This window comes from Xenia sp. Carnegie-2017, unplaced genomic scaffold, assembly GCF_021976095.1.
Source record: "Xenia sp. Carnegie-2017 unplaced genomic scaffold, XeniaSp_v1 HiC_scaffold_21, whole genome shotgun sequence".
Lineage (NCBI taxonomy): Eukaryota > Metazoa > Cnidaria > Anthozoa > Malacalcyonacea > Xeniidae > Xenia > Xenia sp. Carnegie-2017.
In genome coordinates, this window is record NW_025813484.1 from 573,046 (window position 1) to 600,838 (window position 27,793).

Here is a 27,793-nt window from a genome sequence, read left to right on the forward strand (position 1 = left end):
CATTAAGATGACATATCTCTGTTGCAATTTTTTAAGCACATTGTGTATGGCTATCTTCCAAAATAGAAAAATAACATTTCACTAAATGGTGAAAAGCGTCATCATTACCAATTGCTTAAGACATAACGTTAAATATTAGTATCTCGCAATTGCACCAGTGACATCAACTATATACAGTACAAACTATTTTACCAGGACTGGCTTTCATTCACATATCACTTAGTTACCATCTCTTGTCAGAAAAATGTACTTCAACTTCACGTTTCGCATAATTTTGCAACCTTTCATGCGTATTACTTTAATCACTGGCTAACAAGTGGCTCAACAAGTAGTATATGACTTGACTGTTGACTCTTCAGTTGTTCATAATGTAAGTAGACTGTTATAGGATCGTTTATGTATAAGAAGGCTGTATTCATTTATTTTAACCGATGTTAACACATATAATGTTGAGTATTGTCACAATGCAGCGTAAGCTGTGTTTATTCATGGGGATGCGCCATGTCTTTGATGGCTTCAATGTTGACAAAACTACTGGGTTTATTGTTTACTATCTTCGTCATTACCAACTTCTTTTAATGCTTTTTTATGTTTCCAACTATTATTACGGTGTCGTGTACAAAAATGTGAGTGGTCACTGTAGTTAACGATAGGATCACACCTCGGAGATGATATTAACAGTGCGCTTATATAGTTTTTTTAATAAATGAAAAATTTAAATTCAATGAACGAGACATTTCTTATAGAAAATATACAAGAAAAAAATTCACAAGGCAAATTAACCCTAGATTCAACACATTCTAGGCTTTAATTTCCCCGGCCAGACTTATCTAAATCAGCTTTATTGTATGACACAGCATGGCTTTTAAATTCAATACCAAAAGACTGTTAATAAGTACATTATCCTGAGTGCAACGGAGCTGCCAATTGTATCCAACCTGTGGATGAAACTGATTTTGAAGACATGAGGGAATACTGCCATGAAGATGTGGAAACTAATATTTTTCAGGAATATTTTTTGCATGTGACAGATACTCTTCACTTACTCCCTTCCATCAATTGGAGAAATGCTCTTGATTTGTATGAAGATTTATATCAAATTGCTCAATGAAATGTTCTATAAGGCAAACAAATAATTGATAATTTTTAGTTTTTTAATTAGTGTAAAACTTTTTTAATAGCTTGATTTTAAAAATAAGTGTGCTTATTAAATATAAATGAAAAACTGTTCTATGTGAACAAGTGTTAAACAAAACTTACAATAAATAAAACTATTTGTATGCATTATAAAAAACTGACATGCTTGCTATAATCATCAGTTTATAATTTGCTGAAGACTCCTCCATTGATTAATGCAATCAGCAATTGATGGGCTATGCTGTTTTCAACAGTATATTTGTTGACATACAAATACAGCATATTTGAACATGTTTGAGCAGTAGGTATCGTCATATCATCATGCACATTGTTGGAGACGGATCAAAGCCTAAAGTAGGTGTGTCCGTTGCACCAGTTGCAAACAGAAGAAAATAAGCAGGTTTTAAAGACGGGATGAATTTTTTTTTCTGTTGTTAACTCAACACCTTCATCAGCCAATTCCTGCATTAATGTACCATCTACAATGTAAAAGCTTGTGTTAAGATTGCGCCTAATTTAATCTTTAGTAAAAAGTTTTTCCTGAATCTTCAAACATGTTAGTAAACCATCAATATCATAACGCCATTCACATTGATTGAGAGTTTCATCCGATTCCTGCTGAGTGCTGCTATTTTCAAGCTAAAATTTCAACATTTTTAAAACAATGAAATTTTAAGATAAATATAGGGATGCTAAACAATCAACGGATCAATATGACATACCTTCTTTAGAGAATTTCTGATACTCTTTTCAGGCACTTCCTCAATAACTGGTGTTGAAGCGTCAAAGGATCCTTGAATGTACTAGCAAATTGATCTACTCAACAACCGTGGCAGTTGACCTCCTTGAACAACTAATGTTGATAGCATCCGCCCAACATCTGCATAGGTTTTACTCTGCAAAGCATTTACATTGCACCTCAAAACATGACTGCAAGTTGTATCTGCAAGAAACACAATGATTTTAGTATGTAAACATTACAATGTATGTTCCCCATATTCAAATGGTCAGTTACATTGATGGAGAAATGGTACTTCATACTTGCACTAAACAATTCCAAAGTCAAAAAATGTTGAGGTGAAAATCAAAGTTGAAACATTGAAGCTGCCTTACTTGTTAATGTTGCACTTCCCCTTGCTATAGCTCCCAACAAAAGATGGAAAAATTCCTTTCTCGGACCACCATGATCAATAGACCTTTTCAAGGTTATCGCAGCCATATTGCAGGGGGTGCAAAACATTGGGCCGAGCGCGCGGTCACGCATAGAGTCCATATAAATTACTAATAAATGCGCAAAAATTACCCTTATACATATTGGCCATTTCTTTCAAAAATATTTCTCAAACTCGTCCATTTTAATAGTGAAATTATTATTTGCGATTTTTTATACACGTGAGTCCAATTTTGTGGCAATCAACAAGCGGAAAGTTAAAGAAAACATTTGTTTTCTTTGAACAAGTTGACCGTCGTTTCAGCGATGCTCTCGAGTTCGCAAATATGCGGAACTCGTAAGCCAAGTCAAACGAACTAAACCCTAAACTATCCGAGTAGATGTGAGCAGTCATAGCCGAAATGGTAAAAAATGCGCGTTGTGCAGTTGGATATTGCGATAATGATTAACGCTATCCTGATTATCAAGTTAAGAGGTCTCGCGTAGAAAAGTTAGTTTTTCATTAGTGGCTCACAAAGATCAAGCACTTGCTGAAATTTTGCGATGACTTTAACCCAAAGCCTGGTGCACAAGGTACTTTCGTTTGCTCAAATCATTTTCCCTTGGGAAGAAGAACCCCAAATAACCGCGGAACGGATTATCCTTCGATTTTTATTACGCTATCAGAGTACGAGCAATCAAGGACTCCGCTTAAACGTAAAGGAAGAGAACCATGGACGACATCAAAGCGTCCTCATCAAGCCTATGACACCGAGGATTCTGATACAAGTTTTGATGGAAATCCAGCAAAATCTGAGGCATCTATACTCCCTGTCCCTTTGGAATTTGAACAGTTGACGAGAGAGTATGATGTAAGGTTTCACACCGGCCTGCCATCGACTAACAGTTTTAAGTGTGTATTTGAATACTTGGCTGTTTCTTCTTCTGGCTGTTAAGTCGCCTTACATAATAATAAAAATAGCAATGTCTCTTTACAAATAATTGGAAATACTAATAAGAGTTTGCCGTAGAACAGTTCCTCGCGATACTTGCTGACTTTGCTGTAGACATGTGCGTGGGTTGCGAAGTGAAGAACATCGCTCAAACGACGGTCAAGTTGTTCAAAGAAAACAAATGTTTTCTTTGACTTTCCGCTTTTTGATTACCACAAAATTGGACTCACGTGTGTAAAAAATCGCAACTAATAATTCGACTATTAAAATGGACGAGTTTGAGAAATATTTTTGAAAGAAATGGCCAATATGTATAAGGGTAATTTTTGCGCATTTATTAGTAATTTATATGGACTCTATGCGTGACCGCGCGCTCGGCCCAATGTTTTGCACCCCCTGCAATATGGCTGCGATAACCTTGAAAAGGTCTATGCGGCAAATGTGACAAATGCGGCAAAATGTGACACACAACATGTAAGGAATAACGAACAACGAATAGTTTAATAGGCGTGAACTTACATTTGTTTGGCCGTCGAGCCTGAACAACAAATTCATGTCCGGGAAACGAAAACAGCGAAAGAGGCATGGGATGCCCTAAAAGCCCAATTTGCACGAGAGTCAATCTTGCTGAAAATCAAGTTAAGGCAGCAATACTTTTCCTGCAAATTCCAGTCTGGAAGTAATATGTTGCAACATATCAATCACATGCGTTCACTTCATGATCAAATGCGAGAGATGGGGATAAATGTAAATAACAAGGAATTGGCGATGACCTTGTTGGCAAGTCTGTCTGTTGAGTACAAACCTCTGATTACCGCATTAGATGCTGTTGGGGAAGATAGCTTAACGTTTGAAAAAGTCAAAGGTATGTTGTTGAATGATGTGGACAGAATGGGTGATGAAAAGAAGTATGAGGATGCCTATTCTGTTCAAAGAGGTAGACTTAACAATGACAAGTCAATTCATGGAGAAGGGAAAGAACGAAGGGATTATAAGAAACAATTTCAAGGAGTTTGTCACAATTGCAAGAAAAAGGGACACTTTGTGAGAGACTGTCCAGAAACTACCGTGAAATTGGCACCACATGGGCACAACTTTCAACACAACATTCATCACAACATTCAACACCACATTCAACTAAAATTTATCATTCAAAATGATAAATCGAAAAATCGTCTTTAAAACACGTTTTCCATCAAATAAAATAGTAAAAAACAATTCTTAACTGTTTATTATTATTTTACTGTCCTTAACCATCACAAAAAATGTATAAAAGTCAAGAAATTGAAGAAAACACTAAGATTTATATTACAGTGTACTTTCCATTTCTCTTAATTAGCGTATAACTTAAAAACTACACGGTAGAATTTTTTTAAACTTGGCCAGAATATAGATAATTATATTGCCTAAAATATATCCAAAATCTGGAGAGTGCACAAAAAAATAAGTTGTAGAAAATCATCGGCAAAGTCGGATGACACGAATACGCGTAATATAATATTATATAATTAACTTCCTATATCAAGGTATTTTTGCAAACAAAGGCCTATAAATAAAAAACTACACGGTAGAATTGTTTTAAACTTGGCCATATTGTAGATATTTTTATTGTCTATAACATATCCAAAATCTGGAGAGTGCACAAAAAAATAAGTTGTAGAAAATCATCGGCAAAGTCGGATGACACGAATGCGCGTAATATAATCTTGCATATTTAAGTTAAGAATTCCGGTTCTTTAATAAACAAAGCCTTCTAAATAAAAAACTACACGGTAGAATTTTTTTAAACTTGGCCATATTGTAGATATTTTTATTGTCTATAACATATCCAAAATCTGGAGAGTGCACAAAAATATAAAAGGAATAGTATTCCTTGAGAATAAACCGTGAAGTTGGCACCACATTCGACAAACAGCTTTATAGCTAAAAAACTACACGGTAGAATTTTTTTAAACTCAAGTATATTATAGAATTTTATATTGTCTAAAATACATCCAAAATCTGGAGAGTGCACAAAAATATAAATGATAGAACAAAAACATCGACAAAGTTGGATGACTCAAATGCGCGTAACATGATCTTGCATAAATAAGTTAAGAATTCCGGTTCTTTAACAAACAAAGCCCTATAAATAAAAAACTACACGATAGAATTTTTTTAAACTCAAGTATACTATAGAATTTTATATTGTCTAAAATATATCCAAAATCTGGAGAGTGCACAAAAAAATAAATGATAGAAAATCATCGACATAGTTAGATGACACGAATTCGCGTAATATAATCTTGCATGTGATGAACAGTTGTTTTTATTTTGCTTTGTTGTGACGTGCGCGTGCATTTTACGTGATTGAAATTTTGGGATTATCACAGAAGGGGGGAGTGTTGTTGAAAATAAAAGAATTCGAGATGTTGTTGTTGTTGAATAACGTTGTGTTTTTCTTTTGACGACTTCGTTGTAAAAAAATAACGATTTTATCATGCAACGTGCATGACATTGCATATTTAAGTTAAGAATTCCTGTTCTTTAACAAACAAAGCCTTATAAATAAAAAACCACACGGTAGAATTTTTTTAAACTTTGCCATATTGTAGATATTCTTATTGTCTATAACATATCCAAAATCTGGAAAGTGCACAAAAAAAACAAATGATAGAAAATCATCGACATAGTTAGAGGACACGAATTCGCGTAATATAATCTTGCATATTTAAGTTGAGAATTCCTGTTCTTTAACAAACAAAGCCTTTGATTTGAAAACACTAAGATTTATATTACAGTGTACTTTCCATTTCTCTTAATTAGCCTATAATTTAAAAACTACACGGTAGAATTTTTTTAAACTTGGCCAGAATATAGATAATTATATTGTCTAAAATATATCCAAAATCTGGAGGTGGCACAAAAAAATAAGTTGTAGAAAATCATCGACAAAGTCGGATGACAATTTCAAGTCATTGCTAAACAAAGGCTTGTAAATAAAAAACTACACGGTAGAATTGTTTTAAACTTGGCCATTTTTGGAGATATTCTTATTGTCTATAACCTATCCAAAATCTGTCTATAGCATTATCGAAAATCATCGTTGATGTATGGTTACAGATGTCCGTAATATGTAAGTGAGTAGCGGTTCCGGTTCTATTGGAAACAAAGGCGTCTAACTTGTAAATCAAACGACATGCCTATTTAGCTGACAACAGTATTTAAAGTTTTTATTTATTTTTAAGTCATACACATTAATATATATGAATAACTTTTTTTTTCCCCCCTCTTCTTCCTCGTTGCTTCCTTCTGTTGTTTTGTGGGCATCTCCATTTTTTGTGGCCAAGCTGCCCACAAATAAAGCATCTCACATCTGTAAAAAGTGTTCCCACTCATTTTACTTGAATAGTTCTAGCGTTACTTTCTATAAAAGATGAATTACCTTTTAAAAATGGAGGCTGAGTCGACGCCTGGTGCATGGGTTGATCTGTTTTCTCCTGATGCTCAGAATCTGAAGAGAATTCTTTATCAGCTAAGAAAAATGAGGTTTTTCCAACATTTATTTTCAATATAAAACTGCACCTTGGGTACGTGGAGCTTGTTGTTCGCTGGGCGGAACCTCTCCATTTTTCCGCAAATATTCTTCAAACACTGTAAAATTATAATATATAACTATTTTATAAAGCTCATTAGATGACTTGAAAGGATATTTTTATTTACAGCGAAATCTTTGGAGCATTTCTTCGTCCAATGTTATGGTTCTTCCCCCACTGTTTGGGGTAGCTACTCCTTGCATTGCCTCCTCAATTTTTTCAGCATCTATAATAAAAAATAAGTCTTGTTGTTAGAAGAAAATATAAAAATATTGATGAACTTTTCTTTCTTCTATTCAAAAATATTACCCATTGGCGAAGACATATTTTTTTTGAACTTTAACTCAACTGTTCAGATTTCAACGTACTGGCTGGTCTGTAAGCTGTGAACAGTGATAGGATGTAATGTTCTAGGATGCTTTGTTGTTAGGAATTTGAGACGAGATGACAACAACAAGCCAATGACGGCACTGCTATTTTTGGATGATTTGCATATCTCAATAGAACAATAACAGCTCCATATTCTCATTAATTGAAGTATATTCAAAAGCATTTCATCGGTTGTAGTTAACTTTTGAAAGTTACATTGCTGATAACCATACTTTTTTGAACAGGTAAGCAGTGGGCCTTTTTTGATTTTTTGGCACCGAATTAACAAAACCGTTATGATTTACTCACTTTATTTCAATTTGCATTTCCTAAGGTAGCATTCACACACTACAGAATTTTTTAACTGCATTGCGTTTATAAAAATGTCGGTATGTAACAATTTCTCTTTTCTGCGTAATTTGCGTTTATTTGAATGAATCGTTATGGACACTTTTTTATCTATTTATAGACACGATTTCAAAAAGCAAAAGTCGCAGGATGTTTTCCTCTAAAGGAGAACATTAAGGAAATTGCATCCATAATGGTATCGTTGAATTGTGCCAACATACATGCATGTAAGTGGTGGAAAATTGATGGTTTTTGGGCTAAAGTTTTGGAAGAGTGTGGACATCCAAATCTAGCAAATTCACGCAAATACCTCTATATGATGGGGCGACGAAATTGGGGAGGGTTTCAAAATGCATACGAGAGTGAACAGCAAAGGCAAACAAACATCGCTAAAAAGTAGGTAAATTATTGTGAATAAGACATTAATACATTCTTTGTGTAATTAACCCTTATTTTACAATGACGATGCAATCTCGATTGTGCATGCAAACAGTGAACTCAATATTTAAACAACTGCAATGATGCCTGAAAGCAAAATTGAAGCCAAAAATCTTTGTCGTCATCATTCGTCATCACTCGTGTTTCTCCCGCGTTCATAAATAATTTGTATTTTTTCGGACTTTAATTTGACCTCAGTTGATTTCATTTCAATAGTCTGTTTTATCTTCATCAAGAAAACATTTTGAACTTAATTTACTTCGTACATGAGTGATTGTTTGAATGACATAGCTTACAGTAAAGACTTCATTTGAATAAACAAACGTTTTGCGATAATGAAACGAGGAAAACGTCTAAAATCTTCCTTTCCTAATAAAGCCATGTGATTAAATGAAGCTAAAAAATATGTTTAACCGCATTACGTAAAACGTTGTTAAATGCACATATCTGTTCGTGAGGGTTTTTTTAAAATTTGTTGACAGAAGCCTTCTTACAGCTAATGCACCGTCGTTTGCAAATTTGTAGACACCCCATTCAGTGAAAAATTGGAGATTCGGGACAAGAAAAAAGTCCTATGGAGCAATAAACTGAGCAGATTTTTTCTTCTATTATTGTCAAAGCTAATTTGCAAGCAAGGCATGAAAATAAAGAACGCAAGTCAATTGTAAAACTCCTGTCATAATCTTTATATATTTGTAGGTTGTTGGCTCTAGCATTCCGGGAAGTCGTATGCAGTCACAAGAGAAACGGGAAAAGGAGATGCAGAAAAAAGCTCCTATATCAGGTGATAAGAACGTATTTATTGACACAAATGACTTTACACCATTGACATGTTTAGGGGAGAATGATAAGTCTGCAAGAATACAAGTTAAGAAAGACGAAAATATGCAAGTAGAAGTGAAGACGTTGGAAACTGTTCTCCAAGATAAAAAGTCAGCATGTGCAACACCCTCTAGTCATATTCGTGTTTCTACTAGGCAGCGTCGTGCCCCCAAAGTGTACACTCTGAACTGCAGCGAACAAGCTGTTTATTGCTTTTGCCAACGAGAAGACACTGGCTGGTATTTAGTGTGTAATTTTGAGAAGGTAGGATGCATGAAGTACTATCATCCTAGATGCGTTGGTTTGGAGCACTTGAAAAATAAAGAAGATGGAGAATGTTTTAGTAACTGTCTTGATGGTGTTTCATTCATGTGTCCTGTATGCATAAAGAAAACGGATGAGGAAACAAGTGGCTGGATGAAAAACAAGAGTGTACCACATGTGCAAAATAGTTCCAAACAAACAAACCGAGCCAATGCACATTTGTTGACTGAAGAAAATGAATGTACGGTCATACAAGAAGTTAGCAGACTTAACAGCCCAAATGTTCCAACTAATGACGAATTATTTACTGCGGAGAATCAAGAGGCTGAGATTGAAGGTGCTTGGAAAGAAGAAAATATAGTTTGCTCTTATTCATCAGATGACGTGAATTACGATGACATGCCAGATGACGTTAATTACGAGGACATGGCAGACGATGTGAAGCATGATGGTATGCCAGATGACGCATCAATAACGCTCAGAGAAATAAGAGACGACGATCTAATACAGAATTATAACATCAACAGCTTAAAAAGGAGTGATTTGACGTATGTTTCCAAAGACAAAAAAGCCATTGGGAATGAGAACGGAGTGACAAAACCATTTGATGCAAAAGAAGCTGTTCATGTAAGACCACCAACTGTCAACATTTTGCCAATTCCTCATGACACCTTAGGTCGCATGATGGATTGTCCAAAACTAACATTTGATTCATTCTTCACTGCGGAATGTCCATCAGAAGCATCGTTTACACTAAGTCAGGATGAATGGTCGCAGATGGTACCCACGTATGTATCACCAAATCGCCTTCAAAAAATTGGACTAAGATAATTGCCGGACACCTGCAACTATCTAATCCATTTTGCAGTTTCATCTTCGACAGGCATTATGTTCAGAAACAAAACTCACGAAAGCGACGTTACAAAATCTATTTCAAAGCTAATGGTCGATGTATATTTGAAGACTGTTCGTGCCGCTTTACTCTCGCAATGAGCAAAGATGATTTTCCTCAAAAAATTGTTCATGTGAAATACAATGGTAGCATCAAACATACAAATGGTGAAAGAAAATCTCGTCCCATTAAAGGAAAAGAACGCGCTCAACTCAGGGAAGAATTCTGCAGTGGCCTTCTTAAGCCATCCGTTATGTATCAGAAGAGAAAACTGGATGTTTTCCCTGATGCAATGGCATCTGGAAATAGAACAGGCTGTGGCAATAAACCTGAAACCATGAGAAAAATTGCAAGTGAAGGAAAACAGTTGTTGCAACAAGATAAAGACCTTTCATGCTCTCTGGAAAAAATAAGAAGAACGCTTGTTGAAAAGGAAACTGCACGCGAATTTCCACCATCAAAAGCCCACGATGGTTTCGTACATACTATTGCAATGTATCCTCTCATCGTTCACATGTGGATAGAGAATCAAGTGCGTTTGTGGCACGATAGGTGCAAGGATGATATTTCTTATCTTGACGCAACAGGAACATTGGTTGCTGATCACAACGGGAAGCGCGTCCTTTATTATGCAATAGTAATACGCCATCCAGTAGAAAATGAACCATCGTTTCCAGTCGCAGAAATGATTACTTCGGATCATACAACAGGAAATATTCGCTCATTTTTAGAAAGATTTCGGCGAGATGAGTCAAAGTTATATAGAGGGCATCTATCATCTTCAAGGCAGGTAAACACTGACTATTCAAGGGCTTTATTAATGGCAGTTTTGCAGGAATTCAATAACGAATCAATGGCTGCATTCTTCAAGAGAGATTTCAGGATAGTCAATGGAAGAAGTCTTGACAATGATTTATCTCTTACAGTACCTCATGTTGGATGTAGTCACTTCATGCACATTGTTCACAGGTATCTCAAAAAATTGGATTCTGCCGAAAAATTTGTACGGCCTGTAGACGAACTTAAGGAGAAAGAAGAAAATTGGTATCGTTTCAACATGTACGCCATGTCCTTGCTTGTGAATGCCAGGACTCTACACGAATTTCAAACGACTTTAGAAGACATTATTATATGCTTATGCAGCAAGAAGCAAACAAAGATGTTAAGGAACGCATATGCAAGAGTTAATGCACGCATCCAAAACATGGACAAATTATGTTCTGTAAACATTTCCGAATTCCAGAAGGAAAGCAATCACACCACTTTGGATTACAGCGACTGTGAGGATAGTGTAGTGATCCCATCTTCAAACCCTTTTGTCGATTTGTTTTCTACCATCGTTGGGAAAGTTAAAGGATGTGTTGAGAAGGATTCAGAAAATTCCTGCAAAGCACCAGGAAATGAGAATCGTTCCTACTGTCCCAAATTTCTCTGCTTCATTACAAAGTATTTGAGTGAGATGGCATTGTGGTCTGGTGTTTTATTAGGAGATATGACACGCTACGGGGAGAACGGAGGAATTCGAGAAAGTAGCTCTTGTAGGTTTTTGTCGTTCACATCGGCAAACGCTAAGACTGAAGGCTACATAGAAGGAGCCATGCGAAATCTCAAACAGGAAGACTTCCCTGGAAAAAGACGGTTAAGAGCTGACGTATTTGTACTGCAAAATTATGAGCGCATACGACGTCGTGAGCGAAATTATGGTGATCGATTGCATGTTTACTTGAAAAAACAGAAAAAGAGAAGGTATGAAAAGAGGACAAAGAATATCGCTGAGAGCAACAATGAATCTGATAGTGATTTGCCAGAAATGACATATCACACAAGTCAAGAGACATGGGGTAAGAAAGATCCGGAAACTCCTAAGCAGAATCCAAAGCTTGGAAGGTATCAACAATCACCATCAATTCCACTGAGTGTAACTCCAGATTTAAAGAAAAATAAAAGCAAAAGCAAAACGCTACTTGATAAAACAGACAGAGATGCAACATTGATGCGAAGTTCACCAGGTAAAAGAAAGTTTATGAGTGATATGACGTACAAACAGAACGAAGCAGATAGTACCTATTCCAAAGTGGCAGTTACGAAGATGAAAATTGACGATTTAGCAGAAAATAAACATGAAGATGGTCAGGTGATAAAGAAGGACAAAACGCGTAACAAAGCACACCTTGATCCATGTCAAAGAAAAAGGAAACTAAAAATAAAGCGCAAGAAACGTTTGTCAAAAAGCGAAAGAGAGCAGGAGATCAAAAAATGGACCGAATGGATGTGGAAAGGAATGGATGGGTGCGGCACAAAAAACATCGAAGACGAAAAAATAATGCCAAAAGAACAACAATGTCGCAAGGAGGTAGTAATTCACAACTTAACAAAAGAAAATGACCTGAAACAGCTAGAACAAAGTAAGAAATTCTGTGGTTTAATCAACAAAAGAAATTCTTGTTGGGTTAATGCTCTTTTGCAATGTTTGTATGTCTTGCCCATCAAACGTATTTTCTTAAATAAAACAGAAGAAAACGTTAAAGAGCAAATTGATTGTGCTCTTTCAAACGCATTGAGGAAAAGCATCAAAGAGATGCATTATAGCACGGGATCAAGTTTTTATCCATCTGTCTTCCACAACGCGTTTACAGAAGAACACAATTTTCCATTGGGCAAGCAATGTGACGTACAGGAAGCGTTCACAAGGCTGTGTTCCAACACAAAGGAAACGGCCATCGGCGATGCATTCAACATTGGCACTCAAACCAGGAAAACATGCATGTCCTGTGGTAGTTTCGAAGATAGAATGCCCGAAACACAAACTTCATTAATTGTATCTCCACGCAACGGCATAGATGATTTAGAAAATGCTATTAGAAATTGCTTGGAGGACACAGTAAATGCCTGTTGCAGCTCGTGTAAGTCAGAAACAAATCATTTCCAACACCGAAAGTTCATATTTCTTCCCGAAACACTGGTTATATGTTTTGCAAGATTCAAATTTGGTAGTGGACGTATTTGCAAAAATGAGGCGATCGTAAATTTACCAAATCAATTAAGAATAGGACCAGAGTCCTTCCACTACAACCTTCGTGCTTGTGCGCTTCATCATGGTTCGCGAATACAAAGTGGTCATTATACTGCTCTCATTTTTAATGACAATAAAGTTTTGCATATTGATGATACCAGATGTAGTGACGTGACTTGCGAGTGGCAATTGCTAGCGCAACAAACAGTATATTTAACTTTTTTCACAAAAGTTGGAAACGGCTTAACTCTATTTTCGCAGATAAGTTCTGGTTGTGGATTAGATGAGTTTGAAAAAGGTGATGAAACAGGGAATTGTAATGAGACATTCGAGGAAAAGGCTAATGTTCAGCACGAAAATGAGTCACCTAATTATAAATATGATGTACCAGGAAAACAAAGTAATGAAGTACGCTGGAAGGAAATTCAACAACTTTACGACGTTCTCAATAAGAATAAAACAATTTGTTTAAACGCAACTCACGGGTACGAACTTAAAGGTGAAGACTTCAAGACACTAGAGCAACCACTATTAAACCAGACTTATTCAGTAAAACATACTGGGTGGTTGAATGATAAGATAATAAATGCTTACACTCATTTGATTGTCAATGCTGCACGTGAGAATGGGAACCGTGTACTCACATTCGACACACTTTTCTATTCCAGGCTTCGTCATTGCGTGGTACAACGCGCTGACGAAAAGAAGTTAGTAAGAATGATGTTTGAAAAGAAAAGTGATTACAAACTCGAAACCTACGACTACGTCATCATTCCAATAAACGATAACGAATGTGGTCATTGGACTGTGATGATCATTGATATTTGGAAGACCTCTATCCATTACTACAACCCATTGAAACAGGGGATGCAAAACGAGACAGCAGTAAAACTGATCAAGTTCTTCTTTGCTGCTGTACTCAAATGGCGAAGGAAATGCGAGGTTATCATAAATAAACGTATTTTAGTTGAGAATTTTAAGGTAATATGGGAGAAATCATTCAATTACCAGCAAGATTCTTCCAGTTGTGGGGTGTATGTTTTAATGTATTGCAGTTATCTGTTAGGGCTTGCGTTTTTCAACCCATCTAGAAAAGATATAACTGTCATCCGAAACAAAATTGCCGGAGAGTTACTGATTGGTAGGAAAGACAACACACTGAATGAAATTTGCAGACAAATTAGGCGCAAAGATCGGTGTATCACTGCCGAAGTCTACCGACAATATGTTGAAGGTGAAGTTTTATTGTACTGCAGTACTTTAGCAAAAGGAAAAAAATTCATTTGGCGACATAAATCTGAAGTGGTAAGTCGTCAGCAAATACATAAGTTTAAGTTAACACCAAATACTAAGGGTACATACACATGCTTCGTCTCAACTAGAGATGACATTGAAAACAGCAATTACCTTACATGCTCTTGCAATGTGGAGTGTATAGAAAGAGCTATTAATTACAATGAAAAGGAAGTAATACGTGAATTGAAAAACGACATTGAAAAAAGTTTTGTAGCAAAGAAAAAGTGATGTGTGGAATCAGTCACTGTAAGAATTACAATGCGCGACTAGCAGCTTACGAGGAATGCGCAACGTGAGCGACTTGTTTTGAAATAACGAGAACTTTCCCACTAAATTTGGAAAATTCTCGCAATTTCATTTGGCGCTGTTGCTGCTTTATTAATGTTTGATGTTTTTCAAACTGACAGAACGCGCTGTCGCAGCATAGTTAGGAATTTTCAAACAGGGCCGAAACTGAAACGTCCATTGGGGTGAGGGGGGGGGGGCAGTGGTGAATATTCATATATTCAGGTCTGTCCGACTGATTTTGTTTGTTAGCGATCTTTAACGTTCTAGTTTCGGCCCTGTTCTCAAATCTTAACCCATTTTTCAAGAACAATGAGAGAAATACGGCATGCAGTTTTTCAATAGACTTAATATGCAATGCCCGTATTTCTCTCTCAACAAATTCATCACAAAGCGATTTTTTATCCACGCATGTACCATTTAAGGCACAAAATGCCTCTAACGAAAAAATGACAAGAAATAGTGTGGCTACTTTAAAATTGATTTTTAAACGCGCAGATGGCTAAACAACTATCTCGCTAAAAGTCATTGCTTTTGTATGACAAACAGTAGCACATCCAAAAGTCAAAATATATGTTAGTGCTCAATTTCTGAAGACTAAAATTTTTACCAATCACGAAGTTGAGTCTAACATCACACCGTAGAATGTAGTAATTTTTGGTAAAATTTATGTAAATAACATATAGATATATTCAATATAGGCCATCGGCAGCCATATTTTATTGCATGCGAAATAAATAAAAAAATTCCACACAGCTTTCCTTTCAGCGTTGTGAAAATGAACATGTTATTGCCATTCACTTAAAATCAATGAAAAGCACAAAAAAATTGTAATTATAAATTCTAAATGAATGGAAAGAACGTTTTACTTAGCACTTCGCCTAGAAACTGGAATAGAGGAATCGCGTTTCTGCTGATTACATATGTATTGTGTGTATTCTGACCATTGAAATGCAAGCATCGATTGGAGAAGCAAAAATAAGCAAAGTACGTATTCGTAACGAATGTTTAAATCACGCTCAGTTATTTAACAAACGTCTTATGGTAAAATCTTTTCAGATTTCGACGTTCGTTGATGTCATGATCAGCACAAAATAGCCGCTTCACTTGTGCCTCAAACTACTGGTATGTACCTGTAAAAGCACATTAATTAAGCCAAGTACGTAATTGCTAAAATCTGCCGAAAACCAAATTCAATTCTCTAACAATTATTGCAATAACGTATTTTGATTTACTTTCAGTATACATAAATAACATTTTCAGAAAAAAATCTCTCCATGGATATTCCAATTGTAACCGTTGTTAACACAATTAGATTCTTCAAAATCAACAAAAACATACTGTGGAAGACAAAAATGAGGACTTGTGCTGATAAACTGTAAGTGTTGATTTGTAATAGTAAAAAATATATACTAAAGCATTATAAACCTGTGAGAATACATTGAGAATACTAAATCATCTATTAATAACTGCATTTCTATTTAGCTACAAGTGACGTGTTAAGAAAGCGGAAACGGGCAAGAGCGTAGTAACTAAAATCTGCCAAAAATAACGTTCAATTCTCTATTAATCGTCGAAGAAAAGTAACTTCATATAAGTTCAGAATGCAAGAGGAACATTTTCAGAAAAATTGAAATTATTAATCGATATTCTGATCGTGTCAACAACGTAAAAAAATGCGATAGAAAAAAAAATACTGTGGAAAATAATAGCCGATTTTTAATTATAAGACAATAAAGTAAAGTAATTTTCTAGTAAGTCTGTAAAAAATACAATATAAATAATGCACATGTCTAATTATACCGTGACGTAAAGGTCCTGGATAAAAGTAATATTTGGTCACGACTACTCCAAAAAACAAGTCATTTACTTCACTAGATTCACTAAATTTTGAAAAAATTAAAGCGATGAGCAACTAGAACAAATTTTCAAAAAAAATAACCAGCACTGTTACGTCACTGCATAATTAATTTGGTACTAACAACTAGAGTTTAATACTTTTAAACAATTTAGTAAAAAGTGAATTGTATTAATAATTTTTTGTTCACTCTCTAGATTTTGGATATATTTAAAAACAATCTACCGTGTAGTTTTTTATTTACAGGCCTTTGTTTGTTAAAGAACCGGAATTCTTAACTTATTTATGCAAGATCATGATACGCGCATTTGAGTCATCCAACTTTGTCGATGTTTTTCTATCATTTATATTTTTGTGCACTCTCCAGATTTTCGATATGTTATAGACAATAAGAATATCTACATTATGGCCAAGTTTAAAAAAATTCTACCGTGTAGTTTTTTATTTACAAGGCTTTGTTTATTAAAGAACCGGAATTCTTAACTTAAATATGCAAGAATATATTACGCGCATTCGTGTCATCCGACTTTGCCGATGATTTTCTACAACTTATTTTTTTGTGCACTCTCCAGATTTTGGATATGTTATAGACAATAAAAATATCTACAATATGGCCAAGTTTAAAAAAATTCTACCGTGTAGTTTTTAAGTTATACGCTAATTAAGAGAAATGGAAAGTACACTGTAATATAAATCTTAGTGTTTTCTTCAATTTCTTGACTTTTATACATTTTTTGTGATGGTTAAGGACAGTAAAATAATAATAAACAGTTAAGAATTGTTTTTTACTGTTTTATTTGATGGAAAACGTGTTTTAAAGACGATTTTTCGATTTATCATTTTGAATGATAAATTTTAGTTGAATGTGGTGTTGAATGTTGTGATGAGTGTTGTGTTGAATGTTGTGCCCAATGTGGTGCCAATTTCACGGTAGTTGTCCAGAACGTTATAGAAGAGGGAGTAAGCAACAACATGGTGATTAAAATAAGGATCCGTCCATTGTGCAGAGAAAGATGAAGCTGATCTTGATTAGGAAGCTTTAATTACATCCGACTGTGGAGATAATGTCCACTGGATTGTAGACTCTGGGGCTACTCAGCACATGACATACCAAAAGAACTGTCTATATGATTATGTGGATTTCAAGAAACCATGCATCGTAAATCATACAATATTTTGGCAGATATCAATGGTCGTACCCAAAATATTAGTCTTTGTGAAGTACTGTATCTTCCAGAATTAGGAAAAAACTTGTTATCTGTAAGAGCAATGACAAGATTGGGTGCCTCAATAAAGTTCCAAGGAGATGAATGCGCAATCTCAAGAAATGGAAAGTTATTGGCAAAAGGTGAGATATGTGGAAAATTATTTGTGTTAAAAGCTATCGATGATGAATAAGTCAATGTTGCAAAGAAAATGTCTCAGGGAGAATTATGGCATTGTTGGTTTGGGCATTTGGGATATGATAACATTTCAAAACTTGCTAAAGGTAATATGGTTAAAGGAATGAATAATTTTCAAGAAGATGAAATCAAGTCTGTGTGTGAATCATATATTATGGGACTCCCTATCCAAAGAACGTGAGTACAGCAACCTATTTAAGAAACCGAAGTCCTACTACTGCTGTGAAAGAGGTAACACCATTTGAATGATTCTTTGGATATAAGCCAGATGTGTCAAGCATGAAGGTATTTGGTTGCTTAGCTTATGCCCATATTCCTAATATCAAACGGAAGAAATTAGACACTAAATCGTCGAAATGCATATTTATGGGTTATCCTGAAGGTACAAAAGGATTCAAATTGTAGAATCCAGAAACAACGTCATTCATCAAGAGCCAAGATTTAATTTTTGATGAATGGAAGTTTTACAACTTTGACAATAAAAATTCAAACACTGCTAATACATTTATATGCAGACACCTCTTATGCAAACTGATGATGGTAATGTGGAAAATGATGATCTCGCTGTAAGAGAAGATAATATTTTTCATCCTGAACCTAATAATCCAGTGGGAGAAATTTATGAAGAAACTTTTATGCAACAAGTTGAGAATCTGAATTTGCGAAGAGAACGAAGACCCCCGTTAGATTCGATGAAGAGGTATATGTTGCAGATGATCTCACTGCAGATATTAATGAACCCAGGAACATTAATGAAGCATGGTCATGTGATCAGAAAAAGGAATAGATTGAAGCCACTGATGCTGAGTATATTTCACTGATGGAGAATAAAACGTGGGAGTTGGTAGCTTTACCCAGTGGAAAGAATGTAGTTGGAAGTAAGTGGGTTTTCATATTAAATATATGTTGTTTTGTTTCTTCTTTAATAATAAATGAACACAACAAACCATGTGAAGACAAGAAGCCACTTCTTTTGAAATAAGGCATGGCTGTTTGCCAAATACTCAGACGACTTACAACAATATTTCTCTCTGGACCTTGAACTTTAATCTTTGTATGTTGCTTTATCTTCTCTTGTAAATCATTGACGGACATTGTTGGGTCAACACATCACTTTTGTTATCCATAATGCGGTTTAAGCTGAGCCTGAGAGCTTTTTCGACAGCACTATTCTCATTGTAGCCAATTGGACTAAATTATATAAGAAACAACATGCATTATGTGCATGCATATCAACATGTAGTATGACTATGTCCTGCAAGTTGGCTCAGGGCAAACACTTTATTTCAGCATCGTATGTGGAACAGTAACTTTCAAACTCACATGAAATCTTCAATCTGATATAGCAATGTTTGCTCATCAACATCCAACACTGGACTGCTCAGTTGAACATTCTCATTATTTCCATCTCTCATGTCATCATCAGTTTTAATGGTAGTTGATCTATCTCCTTCATCATACTCATCTGTAAAAGAATTATTTTCCACAATTCTAGCTTCATCGTTGGTTAGATTACTGAATTCATCTTCATTTTCCAAAAGAACTTCCTTTTCTTTCGCTTCATTGGCTTCCAAGACTGGAGCCAAATAAAGTGTTATCCTTGAATAAGCTTTGCCAAGGCCTTCCTTTTATTTCTTCAGAGAAAACTCGATATCGGTACCTGCAATAGTGCGCGTAATTTTTCCGTCAGCATATACCAATACATAACCGCGATATCGATCAAATGACCGGTCATAGTCTTCCCCCTTCGTCGTTGACACTTTCTTCCGAACACTTTTCTGAGACTGCCTGAACCGCATGGTTCGAACTCCATAATCCCAACATTGATCAAAACCTCTTGATCTTTTTCTCTTTTTGAGCAAACTTTTCTTTTCTTCAATTTCGGCTCAAAGTATGAGCGACGCTCAGCCTCCTTTTCATTTCTGTAGGTAAAAAAATTGTGAATTTTCCCTCTGGGCTCTTTGTTTTGTTTCTCTTCAAGTTGCTTTCGTTGTTTAAGTCTTTAGATAGACACGAGGAAGTAGAAGATTCAAGGTCTTCTACCTGCTTCTTGGTGCCGTAACTTGGACAAAACAAGAACGTTTTTTCAAGTTTATAGCCACATTTACAGCAAAACATAACAGCATTTAAAATCAAAACACACTTGCTGATTCTGAATGAGCCTGCATTAGCTTTGGTGCGCGATAATCATTTCGCATTGTTAAACAAATATTTTGCACTGAAACATTTTAATAAGTTCGTTTTGACTCTTCTGTTTTGCATTGGCGGACTTTGAATTGAGATTTCAATACTTAAGTGCGCTTTGGCAACATTAATTTTGTTTTGTAATGTTAAAAATTGCATCTGAAACATAGATGTTGCTTTGAATTCATTATTTTATGTATTGCACTTGTGGGCAACCGTATATTACGTATTAAAACGTAATAATTCTATGTTTACCAAAGACTTATGACGTATTTGTTATTTAGGAGGGTACAATCTACAATTTGTCAAGAATTTCTTATTAAATCTGATATTTCTTCCGTCAAAGACCACGAGACAAAGCATAAAGATGTAAGGAAACGCTAAATGCCATGAGTTTCATTAAAGTTGTTAGAGAACCGAAATAAAAGCAGCATTAGGCACAAAATTGTTTAATTGTTTTATGCCATTACTGAGTTATTTAAATTGTGTGTGCTGCCATTTTCCTCTGCCTTTCTAACTTATATTCTTGTATTTATATCTCTAGGTCGAATGATAGATCAAAGCCGACTCAGCAGCAAGTTGATAAGGTTTGTTTTAACCTCACATGTCAATATATTTTACCTCCGAAGAGTAACTGAAACGAAAACGATCGTCTCAATTCATTCCCGAATACGAGTATTGGCTCTGAACTTTTACTTACATTTATTGATATTTAAACTGCATTAATATGGCCTATCACATTTCTTCATAGAAGTGTGACAATGTCAAATTTCAATACAAGGCACATTTCATGTTTTCTGTCATAAAATATTTCCTGTCATAAAATATTGGCTGTTTAGCCACCAAAAATGCATAAATTGAATGTGTTTTTTTACAATGCTAACATAGATGCCAAGGTTTTTGGTTTGTATGGAGTGAGAAATGTAATCACCCCGAAGGGGCAATAGTGAGGCTCGGATGGCCGAACTTCTAGACTAGGGGGTCTGGGGGCATGCCCCCCAGAAAATTTTTAAAAATTTATGTTGCAGAGAAGCAATTTCCTTTATTCTGGGCAAGCATTTGTTGTTTTTAAACCATCAAGTTTATCACCAAAAGTTATGTTGTCCGTGACCATAAAATGAGATGTAGCCAGAGCAAACTTTATAATTAATATTAAGATTATCTTGTATCAAAAACAGAATGTTTGTTTCTTCCAAATGCGAACAGACTCGTTACTTGATTTATTCAATAAAATTACAGCAGCTTGATTACCAATGATCTCTTATTTAAACAAAAACATATAATAAAAATTCATCGACCTACTTTGGTTTTCATCAACGTAATTGAAATAAGGGTTCAATCAACATGTTTTGTTTTCTCAACAGTAGAAGTTTTGTGAAAGAGTGATATTTTGTCTGAATGGCGTGGTTGCGTGAGATTGCGTCGAAAAGCGTGAGTCTCACGCCAAAAGCGTGAGACTTGGTATCTATGTGCTAAGTCAACCAGACTTTCTCACCAATATCAGTATTGCCAACCTTATTCAAGTTACTTTCCTTGCTGATATAGATCTGATAAATATATGATACAATATAGATTTATGAAATTTTGGGGGTTTTGTTGTTAACTAAATCATTCTGAAGTTCAAAATAATGCATTAAGGACTGGCAATCTGGTTTAGAGTATCACAATTTCATAAATTACCTATGTATGTTGCTATATTAAAATCTTTGATTTTGAAAATCCCGATTCACCTACATTCTTCACATATTTCAAGCATAAATTGAATGAGTAAGCAGTTTGTTCACTTTGTTCAAAGTCTTTTAAACAGCTTTCTGCATTTGTTGTATTCTGGTGTTCCCAAAACATAGGGCTGATTGGAGTGTGCAAAACCATGCTTTATTGTAATAATTGGAAACTTGATTACTGATATTTAACAGCAATTTAAGATGGAGTGCTGGAGGGGGGAGAGATACTGTATATATCACCATCTTTTTATTTCTCTTTCTTTGTATGTGAATTTGCATTTAGCTAACTTCTGCATTCATGACTAACAACATACAATCATTTACAAAAATCAGTTCATTGGTAATTGGTTATTAGGTTGTGGATATTATGAAATTGAATGTTGATAAAATCTTAGAAAGAGATGCTAAACTTTCAGACCTTGATGATCGAGCTGGTAAGATTTGGATTTTATAAAGTAGATTATTCTCTTTTTTACACTGTTAGTAAATAATTTTTACAGTCTCTATTCACTTTATATTTGTACATTGTTTTTCAGATCAACTTCAAGCTGGAGCTGCCCAATTTGACACAAATGCCCACAGACTGAAACGTAAGATGTGGTGGCAAAACTGCAAAGTAAGCTTTTGATTTTAGTAGTATGTACTTATGGGTTTCTGTTGCATGTTAACTGTAATTGTGTTGTTGTTTAGATGTGGGCTATTCTAATTGTCGTAGTTCCTGTCATTATTGCTGTTATTGCCAGTAAGTTTTTGCAGAATTCTATATTGAAATCATGAATCAGGTGGAATGAAGTACATTAAAAATGGGGATGTGAATAAGGGTGGTTGAAGTACACTAAAAATGGGGATGTGAATAAGGGTGGTTGAAGTACACTAAAAATGGGGATGTGAATAAGGGTGGTTGAAGTACACTAAAAATGGGGATGTGAATAAGGGTGGTTGAAGTATACTAAAATAGGGATGTGAATAAGGGTGGTTGAAGTACACTAAAAATGGGGATGTGAATAAGGGTGGTTGAAGTACACTAAAAATGGGGATGTGAATAAGGGGATGTGAATAAGGATGGTTGAAGTACTAAAATGAGATGGGAATAAGGGTGGTTGAAGTATACTAAAATAGGGATGGAATAAGGAAGTACATTAAAATGGGATGGAATAAATGGGAAATGTGTGAATAAGGGTGGTTGAAGTACTAAAATGGGATGTGAATAAGGATAGTTGAAGTACACTAAAATGAGATGGAATAAGGTTGAAGTATACTAAAATAGGGATGAATAAGGGTGGTTGAATTACACTAAAATGGGATGTGAATAAGGTGATGGGATGTGAATAAGGGTGATGTAGGGATGGAATAAGTGGAAAAAATAGGGATGTGAATAAGGGTGGAACACTAAATAGGGATGTGAATTAGGGATGGAATAAGGGATGTGTTACACTAAAATAGGGATGTGAATATGGTTGAATTACAGATGGAATAGGTTGAATTGAAATGGAATACTAAAAATAGGGATGTGAATAAGGTGGAAGAATGGGGATGTGAATAAGGGTGGTTGAATTACACTAAAAATAGGGATGTGAATAAGGGTGGTTGAATTACACTAAAAATAGGGATGTGAATAAGGGTGGTTGAAGTACACTAAAATAGGGATGTGAATAAGGGTGATTGACGTATACTGAAATAGGGATGTGAATAAGGGTGGTTGAATTACACTAAGAAAGGGGATGTGAATAAGGGTGGTTGAAGTACACTAAAAATGGGATGTGAATAAGGGTGGTTGAAGTATACTAAAATAGGGATGTGAATAAGGGTGGTTGAAGTACACTAAAAATGGGATGTGAATAAGGGTGGTTGAAGTACACTAAAATAGGGATGTGAATAAGGTGGTTGAAGTATACTGAAAATAGGGATGTGAATCACAAGGGTCAAAGCATTTTTAAGTTGGACAGGACATGAATAAAGAGGATTGAAGAGTTTGGAACAGGACTCTACCTTGATAAAAATGTTTGTCAAATTCTATTTGGTTTCCTTTGTTGTCTACTGTATTCTTTTGTCTTATATTGTGTATTTACTATTGTCTCTTCATGAAATGTTTTTTTTTTAGTTTGGGTAGCTACTACACAGTGATAGTTACTACCAGAAAATTTGTACACCATTGCTTTTCATTTTGGTATTAGAAAATATTACCATATATCAACTGTAATAATGAAATGGAAATGTTAAGACTACATTCTGTTGAATATTTATTATTGTCAATGTAATAGTTTGCCATTAGTATCAACTTGTATTAATTATGCTCCATTCTTGTCAACATCTAGATAATATGGTAGGTTTAAAATCATCAAACATTTCGTGTTTGTAAATGATGACAAATTGTAGGAGGAAAAAGATCATTTATTATGAAACAAAACTGAATTAACTTTAGGATTTTTGCCTAGACTTTATGTTTGACATTGGATTGGCTCTTTATTAAATGCATTTTGTGTATGAAAACTCCATTCAAAAATTCAAAGAATACTTACGAAAAATTTTTGCTTACATGTATCTTGTGTACGAATAAACTTATTTAATTATTTCCTTGCATACTAATTAAACATGACAATAATCAGAAATTACGTTAATGGCTTAAATGTGTTGTGATGCCATGAGATTTATATCCTTGTATGACTATCCCCGTGCATGAAAAGTTCATACAAAACAATGGTGCAAGTACAGCTCAATTTTCTGGTTGACAAACGTCTCCCTCTTCCATTGACTTAGTTAAAAAGCATAAATTATCATAACGTAACAATATGCAACTATTATAACGAATTGTGGCGATCATTAATACTCCGTAGACTAGCGAATCGCGAATTCATTCATGCGAGGGTGCGTCATTTGGAAACGTTGAAATATCCAAGCTCTGGAAGGGGTGCTCACCTTCTACACGTCTTCTTTTGATGCACTCTCATTTTTGGACGCACCCTTCTCTTTGGATGCACCCTCCTCTTTGAACGCACCCTCCTCTTTGGACGCACCCTCCTCTTCGGATGCACCCTCCTCTTTGAACGCACCCTCCTCTTTAGACGCACCCTCCTCTTTGGACGCAGCCTCCTCTTTGGACGCAGCCTCCTCTTTGGATGCACCCTCCTCTTTTAATGCATCCTCCTTTTTTAATGCATCCCTCCTCTTTGGTTGCATCCCCGTCTTTAGATGCACCCTCCTTTTAGGTTGCATCCCTCTCTTTGGATGCAACATCGTCTTTGGTTATTGATAATAGTTACTGTGTTGGTGATATGCCATATTGTGTGAATGTTATTTTGTTGTGTAGCATTAAGATTACATATCTCTGTTGCAATTTTTTAAGCACATTGTGTATGGCTATCTTCCAAAATAGAAGAAATAACATTTCACTAAATGGTGAAAAGCGTCATCACTACCAATTGCTTAAGACATAACGTTAAATATTAGTATCTCGCAATTGCACCAGTGACATCAACTATGTACAGTACAAACATTTTACCAGGACTGGCTTTCATTCACATATCACTTAGTTACCATCTCTTGTCAGAAAAATGTACTTCAACTTCACGTTTCGCATAATTTTGCAACCTTTCATGCGTATTACTTTAATCACTGGCTAACAAGTGGCTCAACAAGTAGTATATGACTTGACTGTTGACTCTTCAGTTGTTTATAATGTAAGTAGACTGTTATAGGATCGTTTATGTATAAGAAGGCTGTATTCATTTATTTTAACCGATGTTAACACATGTAATGTTGAGTATTGTCACAATGCAGCGTAAGCTGTGTTTATTCATGGGGATGCGCCATGTCTGATGGCTTCTATGTTGACAAAACTACATGGTTTATTGTTTACTATCTTCGTCATTACCAACTTCTTTTAATGCTTTTTTATGTTTCAAACTATTATTATGGTGTCGTTTACAAAAATGTGAGTGGTCACTGTAGTTAACGATAGTATCACACATCGGAGATGATATTAACAGTGTGCTTATATAGTTTTTTTAATAAATGAAAAATTTCAATTCAATGAACGAGAAATTTCTTATAGAAAATATACAAGAAATAATTCACAAGGCAACTTAACCCTAGATTCAACATATTCTAGGCTTTAATTTCCCCGGCCAGACTTGTCTAAATCAGCTCTATTGTATGACACTGCATGGCTTTTAAATTCAATACCAAAAGACTGTTAATAAGTACATTATCTCAACGTGTGCTAAGTAATTGTTGGTTGATAGCTTCTTTAGCAAGATGTGTAACTATTCATCAATATAATTATCAGGGAGAAAACTAGACTGTTGGAGACACAGAAGGAAACAGAAGAGGTGTGTATAATTATGATTGGATTTTACGATGTGTTGAAAGTAGTGTAATACTTGAACATTAGAAGGTGGGTCATGGAATAAACATTAAAAGCGTATGGACAATAACTGTGTCATACGTCAGACAAACGTCACTTGTGTTAATTATTCAAAGTCAAAGCACTTTAACACAGGAAATTAATAAAGATGCTCTGGCTGTTCACCTTCCTCCGTGATTTGTGCTAAGTTCCCATTGCTATATTTTCTCACTTGTGTACACTTATGAACATTTATGTACAGGCTATTGCTATTATGAGAGATAATGCAAACGCACTTATTGCAAGAGATGAAAAACTCGAGGAATTGGAAAAACGATCGTGTAAGTGGTGTTTAGTTAGAGACATGAGAGCCAAGGGAAGAATAAAGTAAAATGAGGTCTAGTGAACAAGAGAAATAGAGAAAGGGCGGGGGGTGAGATAGAAGAATGGAAGGAGTAAAATATGTAAAATATGAAAGAAGTTGGGTAGTATAAGTGAGGTGATAAAGATAAGTCAGCACTTCTCTAGCTAGCTAATTTTATTTTGCATTTTTCTTTGGATAAAATAATATTGTTTTTCCCAATGTTTTTTTTCGTCAATAAGAGAAGCCTTTTAGAGACAAGATGTGTGCCAATTTTACATAGGTAACATAAAGGAAGATGCAGCAATGTTTAAAAAAAACGCTACTGGTATCGCTCGTAAAATGTGGTGGAAAAATAAGAAGGTGAAAATTTTTAAAATTCTATCCACAATTCACTGTCTTATTAAGTATGCCAACTAATTTATGAAGATTTTACTTTAGGAATAATATCACTCTTTGTGAATGCATATTGTATGTAATAAACTATACTTTTATTGTTTCAAAGAAATAATTCGAGATCGGTGGTAATTCTTTATTTTATATAGATGTGTGTTATACTTTGGGTGGTTGTTGTCGTTATTATCGCTGCTGTAGTTGGTAAGTTGTCAAAGTATAGATGAATTATCCATGATTTGAACAATCACCGTTTAAAGCACTAACTACATGACGCCAAAGCGTTGATGGAAAATAAGTCAACTTGTGTACTTAAACAATTACAAAACTATCGAACAAATTTTAATATTTATGATGATATTTAACGTTTGTGACTAACACAAGGCTGGATCACAATTTTCACTGTAAATGGGGTTTGCGGGATTCACTCCAATTTTTTAGCAACCTTTTTGACACCAGCCAACATACAACTAGGTGACAAAATTTTTTTGTGGGAAATCGATCAGAGTGCATACAAAATACAAATGGTTTACTCCTTTTAACTTTTCTTTATTGTTTTTTAGTTTGGTTTGCTGCCATAAAGTAAGATATGACATCATAATTTTGTGTATTGTACATTGTGGACAGATTTGGCTGATGTACGCGCATAATTCAAATTTAAAAAAATATATAAAGACGCTATGAAATGCACCTCTACCCCTAAAATACAAGAATTTTGATGAAGATTTCAAATACTGTAAAGGGTGTGTTAACTGAATTTTGCGTGCATGCATTTGCAGTGTGAAATGATGACATTCATTTAATAAAATAGTCTCCGGCTGACTGCTTTGTCACTGCATTAGGTCTATTGGATTGCTATTGATTTCTGCGTCTTTGAATACCAAACTTGTGTCATTAATAAGACATTAAAAGAGTATTTTAATCTTCTTTCTATCTATTAGTATCAAGAAAGCAAATAATTGTTCTACAAAAATTTCATTCAAGAC

General features: G+C 35.0%; 4 protein-coding genes and 3 long non-coding RNA genes across 8 annotated transcripts; 4 read left to right on the top strand and 3 right to left on the bottom strand.

Annotated features, from left to right (window-relative positions):
* Positions 1-300: 300 nt before the first annotated feature.
* LOC124444871 (synaptobrevin-1-like) lies at positions 301-27,764 on the top strand. Of its 2 annotated transcripts, none has more exons than XM_046995543.1 (6): positions 301-370; positions 25,997-26,039; positions 26,316-26,394; positions 26,698-26,777; positions 26,960-27,011; positions 27,371-27,764. In XM_046995543.1, coding segments are annotated over exons 1-6 (279 nt in total). In that variant the 5' UTR covers positions 301-368; the 3' UTR covers positions 27,394-27,764. The 2 variants fall into 2 exon arrangements, with proteins under 2 accessions (XP_046851499.1, XP_046851498.1); XM_046995542.1 differs by lacking the exon at positions 301-370 and adding an exon at positions 25,321-25,388.
* Positions 670-2,390, bottom strand: LOC124444877. Its single transcript, XR_006948046.1, has 2 exons — positions 1,860-2,390; positions 670-1,776 (listed from the first exon to the last, which is right to left on the bottom strand). It is a non-coding gene; the product is annotated as an uncharacterized LOC124444877 (long non-coding RNA).
* LOC124444868 lies at positions 6,432-7,609 on the bottom strand. The gene is made up of 5 exons (XM_046995539.1): positions 7,125-7,609; positions 6,943-7,041; positions 6,805-6,873; positions 6,665-6,733; positions 6,432-6,595 (listed from the first exon to the last, which is right to left on the bottom strand). The coding sequence occupies exons 1-5, from the start codon at positions 7,138-7,140 to the stop codon at positions 6,477-6,479; spliced, it is 372 nt and encodes a 123-aa protein (XP_046851495.1). The 5' UTR covers positions 7,141-7,609; the 3' UTR covers positions 6,432-6,476.
* LOC124444867 lies at positions 7,548-8,975 on the top strand. Its single transcript, XM_046995537.1, has 3 exons — positions 7,548-7,573; positions 7,654-7,928; positions 8,670-8,975. The coding sequence occupies exons 1-3, from the start codon at positions 7,568-7,570 to the stop codon at positions 8,797-8,799; spliced, it is 411 nt and encodes a 136-aa protein (XP_046851493.1). The 5' UTR covers positions 7,548-7,567; the 3' UTR covers positions 8,800-8,975.
* On the top strand, positions 15,309-16,211 carry LOC124444876. Its single transcript, XR_006948045.1, has 4 exons — positions 15,309-15,529; positions 15,602-15,667; positions 15,858-15,920; positions 16,028-16,211. It is a non-coding gene; the product is annotated as an uncharacterized LOC124444876 (long non-coding RNA).
* On the bottom strand, positions 18,156-20,163 carry LOC124444878. Its single transcript, XR_006948047.1, has 2 exons — positions 19,127-20,163; positions 18,156-18,994 (listed from the first exon to the last, which is right to left on the bottom strand). It is a non-coding gene; the product is annotated as an uncharacterized LOC124444878 (long non-coding RNA).
* LOC124444870 (vesicle-associated membrane protein 3-like) lies at positions 20,248-24,320 on the top strand. The gene is made up of 6 exons (XM_046995541.1): positions 20,248-20,356; positions 20,532-20,574; positions 22,067-22,145; positions 22,248-22,327; positions 22,402-22,453; positions 23,813-24,320. Coding segments are annotated over exons 1-6 (279 nt in total). The 5' UTR covers positions 20,248-20,354; the 3' UTR covers positions 23,836-24,320.
* Positions 27,765-27,793: the final 29 nt, after the last annotated feature.

Excerpts from the sequence above, each read along its gene's own strand:
- LOC124444870 (XM_046995541.1), top strand. Across the intron at positions 22,146-22,247 it reads AGACCTTGATGATCGAGCTG|ATCAACTTCAAGCTGGAGCT; the intron begins GTAAGATTTGGA and ends ATTGTTTTTCAG. Across the intron at positions 22,328-22,401 it reads TGTGGTGGCAAAACTGCAAA|ATGTGGGCTATTCTAATTGT; the intron begins GTAAGCTTTTGA and ends GTTGTTGTTTAG.
- LOC124444867 (XM_046995537.1), top strand. Across the intron at positions 7,929-8,669 it reads CAAACAAACATCGCTAAAAA|GTTGTTGGCTCTAGCATTCC; the intron begins GTAGGTAAATTA and ends ATATATTTGTAG.
- LOC124444868 (XM_046995539.1), bottom strand. Across the intron at positions 6,734-6,804 it reads ACAAGCTCCACGTACCCAAG|ATTCTGAGCATCAGGAGAAA; the intron begins GTGCAGTTTTAT and ends AATTCTCTTCAG. Across the intron at positions 6,596-6,664 it reads TCAGCCTCCATTTTTAAAAG|ATGTGAGATGCTTTATTTGT; the intron begins GTAATTCATCTT and ends CACTTTTTACAG.
- LOC124444871 (XM_046995543.1), top strand. Across the intron at positions 26,395-26,697 it reads GGAATTGGAAAAACGATCGT|GTAACATAAAGGAAGATGCA; the intron begins GTAAGTGGTGTT and ends AATTTTACATAG. Across the intron at positions 27,012-27,370 it reads TATTATCGCTGCTGTAGTTG|TTTGGTTTGCTGCCATAAAG; the intron begins GTAAGTTGTCAA and ends ATTGTTTTTTAG.